The sequence below is a fragment of the Triticum urartu genome, chromosome 1 (assembly GCF_003073215.2).
Source record: "Triticum urartu cultivar G1812 chromosome 1, Tu2.1, whole genome shotgun sequence".
Lineage (NCBI taxonomy): Eukaryota > Viridiplantae > Streptophyta > Magnoliopsida > Poales > Poaceae > Triticum > Triticum urartu.
Window position 1 is genome coordinate 384,299,251 of NC_053022.1, and position 16,101 is coordinate 384,315,351.

General features: G+C 46.7%; 3 protein-coding genes across 4 annotated transcripts; 2 read left to right on the plus strand and 1 right to left on the minus strand.

The window, feature by feature from the left end:
• The first annotated feature begins 6,375 nt into the window (after positions 1-6,375).
• LOC125513851 (transcription factor MYBS3) lies at positions 6,376-9,577 on the plus strand. Its single transcript, XM_048679061.1, has 3 exons — positions 6,376-6,821; positions 8,352-8,560; positions 8,836-9,577. Exons 1-3 carry the CDS (start codon positions 6,554-6,556, stop codon positions 9,301-9,303), a joined length of 945 nt encoding a protein of 314 aa, XP_048535018.1. The 5' UTR covers positions 6,376-6,553; the 3' UTR covers positions 9,304-9,577.
• A 148-nt stretch (positions 9,578-9,725) lies between these two features.
• On the minus strand, positions 9,726-12,976 carry LOC125513827 (hexose carrier protein HEX6-like). The gene is made up of 3 exons (XM_048679039.1): positions 12,661-12,976; positions 11,891-12,210; positions 9,726-11,441 (listed from the first exon to the last, which is right to left on the minus strand). Exons 1-3 carry the CDS (start codon positions 12,797-12,799, stop codon positions 10,368-10,370), a joined length of 1,533 nt encoding a protein of 510 aa, XP_048534996.1. The 5' UTR covers positions 12,800-12,976; the 3' UTR covers positions 9,726-10,367.
• A 100-nt stretch (positions 12,977-13,076) lies between these two features.
• Positions 13,077-15,686, plus strand: LOC125513836 (O-fucosyltransferase 30). Of its 2 annotated transcripts, XR_007286180.1 has the most exons (3): positions 13,077-13,651; positions 14,032-15,267; positions 15,394-15,686. XR_007286180.1 is itself a non-coding variant. In XM_048679048.1 (2 exons), exons 1-2 carry the CDS (start codon positions 13,209-13,211, stop codon positions 15,095-15,097), a joined length of 1,509 nt encoding a protein of 502 aa, XP_048535005.1. In that variant the 5' UTR covers positions 13,077-13,208; the 3' UTR covers positions 15,098-15,686. The 2 variants fall into 2 exon arrangements, 1 of the variants encoding a protein (XP_048535005.1); XM_048679048.1 differs by having other exon boundaries at positions 14,032-15,686.
• Positions 15,687-16,101: the final 415 nt, after the last annotated feature.

Genomic DNA, 16,101 nt, shown 5'->3' on the forward strand with positions numbered 1-16,101 from the left:
CTTTCGACATGACTTCTAGTAAGGTAAACGTTAAAAGATCATAAAAAGGTAGTGTAATCTACATACAAAAGTTGAGAGAATAGAAATCATGCCTTAGCTCCTAGGGGGTTCGACAGTCAATAATTATGTATTCATAATTGGGAAGTGCTACAATTATCCCTTGCACATGGGGATAATCAAGCTCTTTTATGGCTTTGTTAATGGGAACATAGCTCTAGGTTTAATATTTTTGTTTGCAATTCTCCGTTATTAACTTATTGTTCACCCTATGATTTTATTTGATAAAAATACGAAAACAAATAATCATTGTTGACGAAATCCTTTTGAGCACCATCCTCTTTCTACAATCTTCTACAACTACTTCCAGATCATAAGTTAGGTGGAGAATTATTTGTCGATATTTTGTGCCTACCATGGGGCCCAAATGTATCTCTTGTGACAACTCCAACTTCATTTCATGGAACCCATGTCCATAATCCTGAGCAGGCGGCCTCGTTTGGTGATGACCTCAACGAAGATGGGTTTTCCATTGACAATGTCATCACAGAAGAAGAGATCGACTTTGACACCTGAGGCGATGACCTCCTAGCCGAGGGACTAGCCAACTCACCTCGACTGTCCAGGCCAGGCATCAAGGAGGAAGGAACTTGGCGATGGAATGGACTCCGTTGGACGTGTTCGAAGTGATCAATCAACAAACACCTGGGAAAATTTGGATCCTCATACACTCGACACCTATGGATAGTAGGGACGATGGGCCCGAGGAGGAGCCCTCAGGCGATCTCTAAAATCGCAACATGACTTCTCCTTGATCCAACACCATCTGCCTTTAGCTCATCCAAAGCCTACTATCGCATGTCTCCAGCTCCAAAATTGTCAATGTTGTGTGCCGCGAAGGCATGGCCCTGACCACCTAGAAAAATCATGGACAACACACTGAACATATTAGATATTTTGATTTTCTCCTTCTAAAGTCATAATCATAATCGAGATGGGAAATAATTCGTTTTTGTAAAATAAATGCCCAATTTTCAACCTCAAACTCTTGCGAGAGTTCACCTAATTTGGGAGTTTAACCTACTAAAATTGTTCAAATTTAACCCATCTTTTTGCTTGGGTCCCTTTAACTAGGTTTGACCATGGTATCAGAATGACGCGACTTGCTAATGCCACGTAAGATATAAAAATGGCCAGGGCTCACGCTCTAGCATTGTACTTTTTTTCTCTTACTCGTGGTGTCACACCGGCGAGGTTGTCTCTTTTTCTCCTCACCTGTGAGGCTTTTGTGGTCTCCATTCTTGTTGCCTCTTTTGCCTGTCATGCTTCTAGGTTGAAATTTACCTTTATGTGCGGGAAAACTGGCAAAGGACGATTGGCACACAAAGACTAAACAGAAAGCAAGATTTTGAAATACAAACTCAAGTAAGAGTTTAAGGTTGTGATGTCTTGCTTCCTATCTTTCTCAATGAAACAAATGGTATGACGAATGGTACTATGTTTGATATGAGAGAAAGAACACGCCAAGCGAGAGAGAATGAGATGGAAACAAAGACAATACTAGTGAGCATGTAATGCTTTGTCCGGGTTTATTAGCCCAATCCAAAGTTTCGATTCAGTTATATCAAAAGTATGACTAACAAATTATGAATAACATGCCATAAAAAGTACAATCATTGGTGGCAACATGCCATAAAAAGTACAATCATTGGTGCACGCTTTTAGATAAGGATTAGGGCATCTCCAACGCTGACCCGCAAATCAGACACCGCATTCGTCCATGGACAGGGGGCCAATCTGCGGACACAGATGCGGGAGCTGGCCATCCATAGCTAGCCACTATTTGTCCATCAGTAAAGGGTGCAGTTTGATACGTCCGTTCCCATCGCGCGCCAGGTCACACCAGCGCCGAATCACATCCTCAGTTGATCACAACCAGAAAGAGGCAAGTATGCTTAGTTTTTACATGCCCAATAACAAAAGAACATCAGTTTGGAAATCTGTGCATCTGAGCCTTCGATGTTCAATCTGCCATCACTGTTGTGTAGGCCGCCTCTGCCTTTCGGCAATCACCTCCTTCCCCGCCGCCTCGATCTCCTCCTACTCCGCCCTCTGCAGATCATCCTTCTGTCGTTGCAAAATCTTGAAACAGACCGCATGCACGGTCATTCTTGCGACGCCATCCAATTCCACCACCTTCAAGTTGATCATCTCCGCATCCTCCGAAGCAGTTGAGATCTCCACCTTTTTCTCCTCAAGCTTGGCCTTCTTCTCTTTGATCATGACCCTCTTCTCTTCAAGCTTGAACTTCTTCTCAGTCACCTTCATCAACGAGTCTAACCTCTTCATCTTTTTTCCTTCTTGATGTCGGAGCGCTTGACGTATGCCTCGACCTTCTTTGTCAATATGTCTTAGAACCTCTCAGTCATCTTGGTCGTCGCTTATTGCTTCACCTTCTCCTCCTCCCATTTCTTTTTCAGAACCCTCTTCTAACCTTCTTGGACGGTTCATTTGTTCGGTCAGTTGGGTCACCGGTTCTTCCTCGGTGCCTTGGGCGACAGTTTTGGAAATGTATAGGTTCCACTCTGGTTGTCCATTCAACTTCAACCAACAATGCATGACGCTGAAGTTTTTCTACTCCAACTTCTTGAACACACTATACATACAAGAAGATTACAAAATAAAACATTGTCAAGTATGCTTATCTTGCTACCAAACTATGCTTATCTGGCTACAAATGATCTACGAAACTATGCATTTTTGGCTACAAATGATCTACAAAACTATGCATATCCGGCTACGGATGATCTATAAAACTATGCATATCCGGACACGAATGATCTACACACCAATGCATACATATCCGGCTACAAAACTATGCATATCCAGCTACAAAACTATGCATATCCGGCTACAAATAATCTACACAACAATGCATATCTGGCAAGTGTTGTACATATTAACAACTTACCTACTCGGTGTTTTGCGCACCACTAGTTCATCATGCGATGAGTTGCCTCAAGTGGCCACAATACTTCGACACGGCCTGTTGGATGGTGTACCATTGATGGTTGAGGGAGTTCGATTCACAGTTGCGGATGACCGTGTCACAGTAGGCTGCGAAATGCTTGTGTTCATGGAACCAAGTATGAATGTTGGACCAAAAGGTTGTGTTCTTTTGCTCCATGCCATGGATTGGATCAAACTAGTATCCAACCATGCATCGCACAATAGCTCGTCCCTCAGTATGTTGAAGCTTTCTCCTCTGCCCCTCTTCTTTGAATCACCACAGAAATCATCCGGATCATTGTCCTCACCCTCCTCCTCCTCATGCTGTTGTCCGGTGGCCCGATCCTGCTGTTGCGTGTCCACGCCTAGCTGGTTGTAGTCCTGATGCATGCCTAGCTGGGTTTTGGTGCCAAACCGTGTGTACTGCTGCGTGCTCGGTTGTTTGTAGGTGCCAAACTGGGTGGGTTCCGAGTCATCCACCCGCCCATCCTCATAGGCACCTCCTTCTTCGCCTCCCTCGTGGATGTTCTCGTACGTCTCCTTGTCTGTGCTGTCGTACGCCGACTATCCCGCTTTAGGCATACCAGCGAACAGCGTGCGAGCACCCATATGCTCCACGTCCGGATAATCGACGGAGATGAAAACTCCAAGAAAAGCAGTGATGTCATGTTGACCTCGACGATGAACGACACGACGGAGGATGCCGGGGACTGCCTACCCAGCTGCTTGGCAGCATAGAAGTACAAGGCCTTGTAATGTTTTGGCCATGGCGGCATCTGCATGGTTGGTGAGGTCCCGTGGCCCAAGCTATTGGGGAACGTAGTATTTAAAAAAAATCCTACGATCACACAAGATCTATCCAGGAGATGCATAGCAACAAGAGGGGAGAGTGTGTCCACGTACCCTCGTAGATCGAAAGCGGAAGCGCTAGGTTAACACGGTTGATGTAGTCGAACGTCTTCGCGATCCAACCGATCAAGTACCGAACGTACAACACCTCCGAGTTCTGCACACGTTCAGCTCGATGACGTCCCTCAAACTCTTGATCCAGCAAAGGGTCGAGGGAGAGTTTCGTCAGCACTACGACATGGTGACGGTGATGGTGATGTGATCCACGCAGGGCTTTGCCTAAGCACTACGACGCTATGACCGGAGGAGCAAACTGTGGAGAGAGATGCTGCACACGGCTTGGAACAATTGTTGTGTCTCGAAGGGGTGCCCTACCCACGTATATAAAGGAGGGAGAGGGAGGAGGCTGGCCCTAGGGGGCACGCCATAAGGGGGGAGTCCTACTAGGACTCCCAGTCCTAGTAGGATTCGCCCCCCTTCTTTTCCTTCTCACGGAGGGGGAAAGGGGAAAGGAGAGGGAGTAGGAGAAGGAAAGGGGGTTGGCGCCCCCTTCCCTACTCCAATTCGCCCTCCTCCCTTGTGGGGGGCGCACCAGCCCCTTGTGGGCTGGTTAGCCTCCCTCCTATGGCCCATATGGCTCATATCTTTCCGGTAACCCCTCTGGTACTCCGGTATGTACCCGATACACTCCGGAACCCTTCCGGTGTCTGAACACCACCTTCCAATATATCAATCTTTATCTCTCGACCATTTCGAGACTCCTCGTCATGTCTGTCATCTCATTCGGGACTCCAAACAAACTTCGGTCACCAAAACACATAACTCATAATACAAATCGTCATCGAACGTTAAGCGTGCGGACCCTACGGGTTCGAGAACTATGTAGACATGACCGAGAGTCCGAGACACATCTCCGGTCAATAACCAATAGCGGAACCTGGATGCTCATATTGGCTCCTACATATTCTACGGAGATCTTTATCGGTTAAATCGCAATAACAACATATGTTATTCCCTTTGTCATCGGTATGTTACTTGCCCAAGATTCAATCGTCAGTATCATCATACCTATTTCAATCTCGTTACTGGCAAGTCTCTTTACTCATTTTGTAATGCATCATCCCGTAACTAACTCATTAGTCACATTGCTTGCAAGGCTTATAGTGATGTGCATTACCGAGAGGGCCCAGAGATACCTCTTCGATACACGGAGTGACAAATCCTAAGCTCGATCTATGTCAACTCAACAAACACCATCGGAGATACCTGTAGAGCATCTTTATAATCACCCAGTTATGTTGTGACGTTTGGTAGCACACAAGGTGTTCCTCTGGTATTCGGGAGTTGCATAATCTCATAGTCAGAGGAACATGTATAAGTCATGAAGAAAGCAATAGCAATAAAACTTAACGATCATTATGCTAAGCTAACGGATGGGTCTTGTCCACCACATCATTCTATAATGATGTGATCCCGTTCATCAAATGACAACACATGTCTATGGTTATGAAACTTAACCATCCTTCATTAACGAGCTAGTCAAGTAGAGGCATACTAGGGACACTTTGTTTTGTCTATGTATTCACACATGTACTAAGTTTTCGGTTAATACAATTCTAGTATGAATAATAAACATTTATCATGATATAAGAAAATATAAATAACAACTTTATTATTGCCTCTAGTGCATATTTTCTTCACAGGCTGCCCAGACCTCCACCTTGTCCGCGACCTGCACGCCCACCACCTCGTCTGCCACCAGCACACTCTCCACCGACCTTCTGCTTCTTGAGTTTTTCCTCCTTTGCTGCCTTGGCTTTGACACAACTTTTTTGCCGTGTCGCCGAGTTGATCTTCCTGTCGAGCGTGATGCTCGGATCCTCCATCACCTCCGTCTTCGGCAGGGGCTCCTCCGGGTCCATGGGTCAACGGCGGGAGGGAAGAAGAGAGTGGGGTAAAGGGCGAGAATTTGGTGGAGAGTGACAAGACAAAAGAAGTGAGTGAGGGATTGTACCATGAAAACAGTGCAGACAGCTATAAAGCGCGGGCTCTGCCTCAGTTTCTGGTGAGTCGGGGGTGTCGGAGTCCTACGCGGCTCATGCTCGGACTCCGATAAAGTCCCCAATTTGTTTCGACTTTGCGAAAAAAATTATGATTCGGACTACTCAGTGAATCGATGAGGTCAGCGTTGAATGGCTTGCGGAGTCCGGACAGCTGCGTCTGGACGGATACCGTTTGAGGGTAGAGGAGATGCCCTGAAGCCCCTGGTTGTAAATCTGGACGAGAAGCATTAATTAGCTAGCTGCTCGCGCTTTCGACGAACAGGAATGGGAGATCCGACGATCCAACGGCGAAAACGAAAGGAGGCGACCGCAAGCAACCGTGTCCAAAGAAAGAAAAAGGTGTGACCCACAAGCCTCTCGCTCGCCGCTCTTGCCCACCCACCCACGTAATATCCTTGCGGGAATATCCGCCACGTGGACGGCCACACGCGCGGAGCTCCCTCCCTTCCTTCCCTTCCCCGGCCCCGACCACCGCAACCAATCACCACTCCACAGTCAATCCCCTCCCCTCCCGTCTCCTCTGCTCTCATCACCACCACACTTCGCTTCTCCTCCCAGCCCACCTCTCCTCCCCCCCTTCCGGCGCGCGCGGCCGCCTGGTTCCAACACCGGCGGGTGCGCTGGCGGCTCCGGGGATGACGAGGCGGTGCTCGCACTGCAGCCACAACGGCCACAACTCGCGGACGTGCCCCAACCGCGGGGTCAAGATCTTCGGGGTACGCCTCACTGATGGATCCATCCGCAAGAGCGCCAGCATGGGGAACCTCTCCCTGCTCGGGGGATCCACCAGCGGCGGCGGCGGCGCATCCCCCGCTGACGTCGGCCACGACGCCGCCGCAGAGGGCTACGCCTCCGACGACTTCGTGCAGGGATCATCATCCGCCAACCGCGAGCGCAAGAAAGGTGGCCTGCTAATCTCTCTCTCCCTCCCTCCTCTAAAGACGTCTACTTTGTGGCTCAGTTCCTCAGCCGACGCAAAACCTCACATGGTAGATTAGATCCTCTCAGCTCCAATTGTTTTTTCATGCCCGTGTATAATTCTTTTTGCGTGTGCTGCCCTGTCCAATTATTGATTGCGACGGTACTGTTAGCTTTCAAAAATCCAGTTGGGAGAAGCTGCAATGGTATTTTCCAGCACTGTAGACTTGGATAACTTGATTCTTGAGCTAATAATCAGCCCCCAATATTAAATCGGTGCAAGGATGGTGTATACACTGTGGATGTTGTTTGATTGGATCATGACTTATGACAGATGTTTTTAGAAGCTCAGGTATGGATTCGTTTAGCAGGGACTACGGCTTATCAAGAGCGGCGATCATAGGTGATTCCAGTGGAAAAAAGCGCGCGAAGGCGCTAGGCGACAATATAACACCTAGCGCTTAATCATGCTACGTGTGCGCTTAAGTGCACCTAGGTGAGATAAACGCTAGGCCGTGGCAAACCGCACAATTAACGCCTAGCGCTTTCTTTTCCTTGGATGATTCATCATAAATTTGGCTTTGCTCTGTGCTTCCGGAAGCGTGTATAGAGCCACGTAAGACGCTGAGCTGACGAACTAACACATAACGTAAAGTCTCACCTTTGGTATAAATGTGGTACTGCATTATGATGCAATCGATATTTATATAAAGCATTTTTAGTTGCCTGCACAGCTACATTCTGCAAGGAAAGATGTTAATTAAGATTAATTAGTTAATACCAGTGAATATTTGATGTACACATGCCAAAGATTGACCGTCTTCATTGTTTTTTATTACTGCTAGTTTCTTCTCACAATCCCTGAGTTGGTGATGACCAGTGATTAGTGTCTTTGTATATTTAATCTCGGTTATCAAGGTTGGGGTTTTAATTTTCAAGTCAAGCTACAGCTGGAAATTCTTCAAAGCAAAACATATTTTTATTTATGGCGCTCTCCAATTTGGGATTATAACCAATAGAGGGTAACGACAGAATGTAGATTTAGTTGCCCTTTGCCTGTTTGTTGTTATCTATCCAAGCTAGAAAATTTGATTGTAATTTTGTAGTGTTGTCTTCTTGACGTGCTATATAGCTTGTCCAGGGATAGGAAAAACTTGACATTTGTCGCACACCCTTTTTTGTCTGGCTTCATTGTTTCATTTAAGGACATTTTACGTTTGTCAGTACTCTACTGACGCGGTGATGAATTTACCAGTTATGTTCACTAGCCTCTTCTAGTTTCATGTTCCACCAGAGGTGTTTTTTTGTGCAATTTTAATGTGGTGATAATACACTCCTTAAAATGTTCCATTTAACACAAATACACAATAACAGTGTACTGTTTCTTCTTGTGCTTCTGGTTGTAAGTCGTCTGTTTTATCAGTTTCTGTATATCTTGAGATGATAAGCCCTTCCTGCATGGCTGTGTGCAACGTTTTATGTGCCATGCTCCTGATTAAGATGGCTTTTTGGCAGGGGTTCCTTGGACTGAAGAAGAACATCGGAGGTTTTTGCTTGGACTGCAAAAGCTTGGAAAGGGTGATTGGCGAGGAATCTCTCGTAATTTTGTGGTCTCAAGAACACCTACTCAAGTAGCAAGCCATGCTCAGAAATATTTTATACGCCAAGCCAATATGAGCAGAAGGAAGAGAAGGTCTAGCCTCTTTGACTTGGTGCCTGATGAGGTAGGTTGCTACATCTTATGATTAATTATTACACCTGTGTGGCATAACTTGACCTGATTCTGTTTATGTAGTACCGCAAGGGGATTACTCGTTTCTGTCGTGGTAGTTACAATATCACTACCTTAGTTCCTCATGCTAGAAATCTATCTTTTTGAACAGATTGTGTAGTGTTGCATGGACAGTTGTGCACTTCTCATCTCGCATTTCATTAGGAAGATATTACTTTGCACTTTGTATATAACTCAGAACTGAACGGTATCTTGTGTATTTTACAGTCAGACCTGCCACCCCTACCTGGTAATCAAGAACCTGAGGCCCAGATATTAAATCACCCACCATTACCTCCACCCATGGAGGAGGAGGAGGTAGAATCTATGGAGTCAGATACTTCTGTCATTGCAGAGAGTTCTTCAGCTTCTGCTATCATGCCTGAGAATTTGCAGTCGAGCTATCCGGTGCTAGTTCCAGCATATTTCTCACCATTCTTGCAATTCTCAGTTCCTTTCTGGCAAAATCAGAATGATGGAGATGATCTTGGACAAGGAACACATGAGATTGTTAAGCCTGTTCCGGTTCATTCAAAGAGTCCAATCAATGTTGATGAACTGGTGGGCATGTCGAAGCTAAGCATAGGGGATCCCAAGCAAGATACAGTATCTACCTCTCTTTCCTTAAAAATGGTAGGAGGTCAAAATAGACAATCGGCTTTCCAGGCGAATCTCCCAACGAGGGCTCAGGCGTGAGCCCCCTCAGCACACAAACTGCACTTAGATGAGCCCTGGCAAAAATAAGCTTTGCCTCTTTTCCTTTTCTTTTCTTTTTAAGATTAACTGTGGTCTGTAGTCTGTCCAATGTACCCTGTGTTGTAAGTTATGTTATGTATGGATGCATCTGTTGTTTGTATGGTACATGATATGCCAGTGCATGTTGACAGGATCATTAATGTTAGTGCTGATCTCCAGGGTTGTACTGCAAACTCTTATATAAGAAAAAGAAATATCAGTCAGTTATTGGACCTTTGAAGTGAGCTCTGCTCATTCTGTTCAATACAATGTTCATTACTGAATGATGAATCAATGTCTTCAGATTTTGTCCGGATACTGGAAATTTGGAGCTGGCCATCCAGTCACTCAAGACCTTATGGTTGAAAGAAGCCATGCTAAATATTTTACCAACGAGTGCTGCATGATTTTATTCTTATTTGGTTGGCATGTGTCTATATGGTTTAATGTATTTGTGGCAAGAACAAACGGATTATTGGATTCTCCTTCGGGACAGATGCTATATCTGGGATATTCCCTGGGACTGTACCTTTCAATCCTGATTCTGCATTTGCACTCACCTCCATTATGCACCAAGTGTTCCAAGTGTGGTTGGTGACAGACAGTAGTGGCTAGTGGCCAGTCCCTTTCAGATATATCGACATATTTCCAAAGCTGTTGGGCTGTGCACGAATGCATTGTTTGGCCATCCAAGGACCTGTCACTTTTACATCTTTAGCAAAAGTCATAATGCATAATCAGAGAATCCAGCCCCTCTGAGAGACTGTTCACTTATATATTTTTTTTCTCTGAAATTCAAAGTTACTTCATATCAATACTTCCACCGTTTGAAATGGCCATATGTAGGAACTGGCAGCAGCTGCTGCAGGCCTGTCAGGCAACACAATTAGATGCAACCATACTTACAAACTTATCTGCTAATCAAAATCCTGTACTATGTTTTCCCTTGCAGGTCTGATGGAAATACATTCAAGTTCAGAAGTCGCTAGGAGCTCGGGAGTTGATTTTCCTTTCTCGCCTCTCCTTTAATCCTTTTCCTCCTCTTCCTTATCCTCTTCCTCCCCAACAATCTTCTTCCAGAACCAATGCCTCCTCCAGACCTGCTCCATCTGCTCCATCGGAAGCTTCTTTGTCTCTGGCAAGAACAGATAGACCACTAGCGTCATCACGCAAATCCACGCGGCAAAAACGAAGAACGTCCCTGACTTGATGCGGCAGAGGACGGCCAGAAATGTCTGGCCGATCACAAACGTCATCAAGAAGACCACGGCGACCACAATGCTCTGCCCTGCTGATCTAATCTCCAGTGGGCAGATCTCGGTCGGGACGAGGAATGTGAGAGGTCCCCATGACCATGCAAAGCCTGCCACAAACACGCACATGGTGATCAACACAAGGAAAGCATAGTCCTTATCCATCAACCCATCGTCCTTGAACTTTGCGGCTAGGATGGCGCCGACAGCGAGCTGTGACAAGATCATCTGGATACCACCTACGAGGAAGAGCTTCCTGCGCCCAAACCTGTCGACCACCAACATCGCTACGATGTTAGCAAATGTTGCGCAGAGACGTGTGACGACGGATGATAGGAGGGAGGCGCTCTCCTTGAGGCCGATTGTCCGGAACATCACTGGGGCATAAAAGTTCATCACATTGATCCCGGTGAGCTGGTTGAAGAAAGGGATCAGCAGTACCATGGCGAGCTGTGGCCTGTACTTCCTCTTGAATATGTTTCTGAATGGATATTTTGCTGCCCTCGAGAGGTTGCTAGCAGAGACCAAGTCATCCAGCTCATTCTGCACTGAGGTGGTTCCACGCAGCTTCTGGAGCAGGGCTCTAGCCTTGTCGGTGTCGCCGTCCCGCTGGATTATGAAGCTTGGCGTCTCGGGGAGGAAGATTGCACCGATGGTCAGGAATGCAGCAGGGACTGCGGCCATGGATAGGGATATCCTCCAGCCCCACCCTGCTGTGAGTTTCACCACGCAGTAGTTGAGGATGTTTGCAATGAGAATGCCGATGCTGATGCTGAGCTCGAACCCATTGTTGATCGCACCGCGGTACTGCGGCGGCGCCATTTCCGACAGGTACAATGGGATCGACTGGAAGAAAAATAAGTAACAGTAACCACAGTAAGGTATTTAGTCTACTTCACAATGTATATTTAGAGAAAGAAAAATATTATCCATAAACATCACATGCACTTGCTACAAGATAACACAGCTTATCGTGTAGTCAAATGCAACGATTCTTTGGGATTTGGGAGACAGACATGTAAATTGTCATTGTAAACATGTAGCTATCCATTGTCATCAACTTGGAGTTTGGGACAAATTACATCTACAGGAATCTTATGTCTGTACACAAAGCTTGTGTCACTGCTTCTCCAGCTCCATACAGCCGCACAAGATTTGTGAACTGATGCAGGGTCCGGGAGGATGATCTTTCTATTATCCAAAAGAAATGTATACATGTCTGACGATATTTCGCTGTGCTACTGATTTTTTTTAATCTCCTGAGCCACATGTAGAATTGTTGCAGAGAGAGCTACCTGGTTAGTGAACCCTAGGCCTATTCCCAGTAGGATCCGGTTGAGGAGCAGCATGGGTACGTTCACGGCTGCTCCCCCGAACGCCGAGCCGGCAATGAAGACGGTTCCACCGATCAGCATGGACACGCGGCGGCCAAACCTCCTCGTGACAGATGACGCGAACAGCGTTGCGATGAGGCCGGCGATGTAGAGGGAGGAGGTGAAGACGGTGAGGAGCTCGCTGTCGAACTGGCAGTAGTTGCTGACGTTGCTGTCCTGCTTGTGGCGGTACACCTCCGGGAAGAACGTCTTCAGAAATGAGTCCATGGAGGTGACACCACCTGGAAAAATTCAGAACCGCATGCATTCAGTTTCAGGGAATTTGGAAGAATGCATACGCAGAACTAAAGTTCATCGCGTAATGTTGACCGAATCCATTGCCCAATGATGGACTAAACGCATGATTCCTTTCCTTTTCTATAATCCCTCTAAAAGGCCTAGTCCTAGATCATTTTGACCTGACGAAAAATGGAACAGAGGAAAGCACCCTGAACTCATCAGCTTTTGTGTCCCAATGATGGAAGAGAAAATCTGCACCACCACGAGGCACTGAAGCCATGAATGCACCACAAGTAAGCCATGAATGCCACCCGCAAAAAAAAAAAAGCCATGAATGCCATTTTAATCCCTTCCAACTCCAGCTTCTAACTTGCAGTTCTCATATTCCTTTCCCGTTGAGCCCAAGAGGGTTAACAATCTACTCTAGAAAGAAGGGAAGAAGACAGGCGGACCGGAGATGCCGAGGTCGTAGCCGAAGAGGATGCCGCCGCTGCCGGCGACGATGCAGGTCAGCACCACGAACGGCGTCACCCGGCCGCTGTACCCGCCGGAGCCGGCGGCCGGCGCGTCCACGGACGCGCCCATCGCCATCACTCCCTGCCCTTGCTCTCCTATTCCTAGTCCAAGAGCAGAGTGTCGTTTCGCCGGAGAGAGGGAGGGAGAGAAAGAGGATATATAAATTTATCGGCGGATGGATCGCTGACGTGCGCCCACTCCGGCGGAAAAACGGCCGCACGTCGCCGGCGAGGTTGACTGATACTAACCTTTGACTACCTCTGGGGTCCCACTCGTCGGTGGCCCTGCGGATTCCTTTTTTTCTTCGGCGGTGCCCTGTGGATTCTGGGGTTTCGATTTTGTTGCTGGTGGAAATGATATGAGCAGGCCCACTTGAGCCCAACTAATTACTAGATGGGCCAGGACCCAGGAGCTAGCTCGGTTACTCACTTGGTATCGGATGCAACCGTAAGATCCGATCGATCTGCCGGTGGCCGCCGGCGAGATGGACCTGCCGGCGAACCGCGGTCGGTGGCGCAGGCGGAGCGCACGGTCGCACGTGCCGCTACTCGTGGCCATCTTTTTCCTCCTCCTTCCGGCATCCCTCCTGCTCTCCTCCGCCTACTCCTCCCTGCTCCGCTCCCTCCTCCCCTTCTCCGCCTCCGCCCCCGGCACTGGCGGCGGCACCCTGAGGTGTGGGCGCTCGGCGGAGCTGGAGGGAGAGAGGTTCCTGTGGTACGCGCCGCACAGCGGGTTCAGCAACCAGGTGGGCGAGCTGCGGAACGCTGCGGTGGCGGCCGCGCTGCTCAACCGCACCCTCGTCGTGCCCCCCGTGCTCGACCACCACGCCGTCGCCCTCGGGAGCTGCCCCAAGTTCAGGGTCGCCGAACCCTCCGATCTCCGAGCCGCCGTCTGGGACCACGCCATGCAGCTCCTCCGGGAGCAGAGGTAAAGCCCATACCACACCTTCTCTGCGTTGCGTCTGCCCGGTTTACTGATTGTTTGGAAGATCACGATATTCTTTAGTAAAATCAATCATGTTGCGAGATATTAGAGCTTCATTACAATGTTAACAATGCAAACACCAAAATGTAAGAATGCTAGGCAATTTTCATGATTTAGAATCACACTGATTCTTTTTCGTAATTGATGGAGACTCCAGTACGGTGAGATTGCTGCCAAGAGGAGTTTGAATATATAGATGTAATGTGGTTGTTACACACTTACACTGGCAGAGTACTCACTTTTCTGATTAGCACAATAGTGATATAATTTTTCTAGTTTGCTGTGTTCATAATAGGTTTCCATGTTCACCTTTTACGTTTCAGGTATGTTTCGATGGGTGACATAGTTGATCTGTCCCCACTGAAGCCTTTGGTTAAGACAATTGATTTCAGGGTGTTTGTTTCATTATGGTGCGGTGTAGATATGCGGAAAACTTGCTTTTCTGGGTTGTGCTGTTCTGTTTCTGGTGGTGGATCATTGCCAAGTGACTATGACAGATGCCGATCTTTGCTGTCTGGTTTAGAAGGCAGTGAAAGTAGTGGTTGTGTGTATCCTGTTCAGGATGATTGTAGAACAACGGTCTGGACATATCAGGAGAATAATGATAGAGCACTGGATTCGTTTCAACCAGATGAAGAGTTAAAAAGGAAGAAGAGGATATCATATGTTAGGAGGCGTAAAGATATATACAAGAGTTTAGGGCCTGGTAATAAAGCTGAGGATGCTACCTTGTTGGCCTTCGGGACACTTTTTTCAGCACCATACAAGGGATCAGAGTCTTATTTTGATATCCATGAATCACCAAAGGATCATAGATTACAGAATCTACTTGAGAAAATTGAGTTCCTTCCTTTTGCCCCAGAGATCATGGCTGCAGGGACGGAGCTTGCTAAGAGCAAGATTAAGGAGCCTTTTCTTTGTGCGCAACTAAGATTGTTAGATGGCCAATTTAAGAATCACTGGAAATCTACCTTTTCTGCCCTTAAGGAGAAGCTGAAATCTCTTGAGGTGGAAATGAAGACAAACAAGAACAGTGGTTCTGTTCACATTTTCCTCATGACTGATCTTCCCAGAGCAAACTGGACGAAAACCTATCTCGCAGATATTGCAAAAGATGGGAAATATCAACTGTACACCCTGAAGGAAAATGATGTTCTGCAGACTGCCGAGAAGCTTATGGCTGCTGAACATGGCATAAGGTCTGGATTCCTTCCAGAGATCAGAGGAAACACGAACAAGGATTGTGATCCAGTTCAACTACCGGAAATTTTATTATACGTCGAAGAATCTGTTTGCAGCTGTGCATCACTCGGATTTGTGGGGACTGCTGGATCAACCATAGCAGGAAGTATAGAAACAATGAGGAAGAACAATGTGTGCAAATTGTAGGAGAACTACATCATTTGTGCAAGCTGCCAGAAAACTAACCGATGCTACTTAACGAGTTAATTCAGTGGGGGCTGTTGCATTACAGAGAGCTGAATCATTGCAGACTAGAGACTGGGAAACCAGTTTCATGCTCAGGTTCTACGACTCTACAATGTTGAGCATCTACAGCGGTATATTAAAATTCAAACCACTCTCTCTCTTTTCCTTTGTTTCAGTTGCCTAGATAGACAAGGTTCATTGTCTGCGAGCTGTGCCTAAATTATGTTGCATTTCATCCTCCAATTTTGTCATGACAGGCGAGGACAGAGATAGCTTGTGTAGACGACTGTTGGAATTGAACAGATTTCATGGGCTCTCTTCTTGTTACAGATTCATCATCCATGCATGTCCTTGTTTAGCAAGTTTTTTTTATAAGGAAATGAGTGAAGAAAACTAACTATTTGTGTATATCTAACTGTACTGTGATGCACAACTTACAGTGATAAACAAGCTGTAGTAGTCCCAGAAGCTTGGCTTAGCTAGAAATCATCATTTGCTAGTGAGTTATTCAGTTATTTCTATCAATAGAAACTTCTACCCCTTGATGCTGCGTCTCACACATAATTATACACTTATATTTTGACTGTTGATCAAATTGCAACACTTCTTTTTTCTTTTCTTGAAAATGAGTTAATCTTGATTCTCTTTTGGCTAAGATTTTCAACTCTGTAGGCTTAGGCTTGCGATCAATCACCGTAGGAACATTCTGGCGTACAGTTATTCTACAGTATGACATGCCTAGGACCATATATACATGCATTATGGCTTGCCAGTCCATGCATTATGGTTTGCCAGTCCATGCATTATGGCTTGCCCCAAAGTCAACAAAGGCGCCACATGCCTGTGACTTACTGCGATGGAAGTTCTACCAGGCAACCACTTAGTTGTTGACAGTAGCTACTATGGCAACCCCTTATCACTATAAAGGGAGGCCTGAGCTATCTAGATCAGGGTTGGGCTGAAAA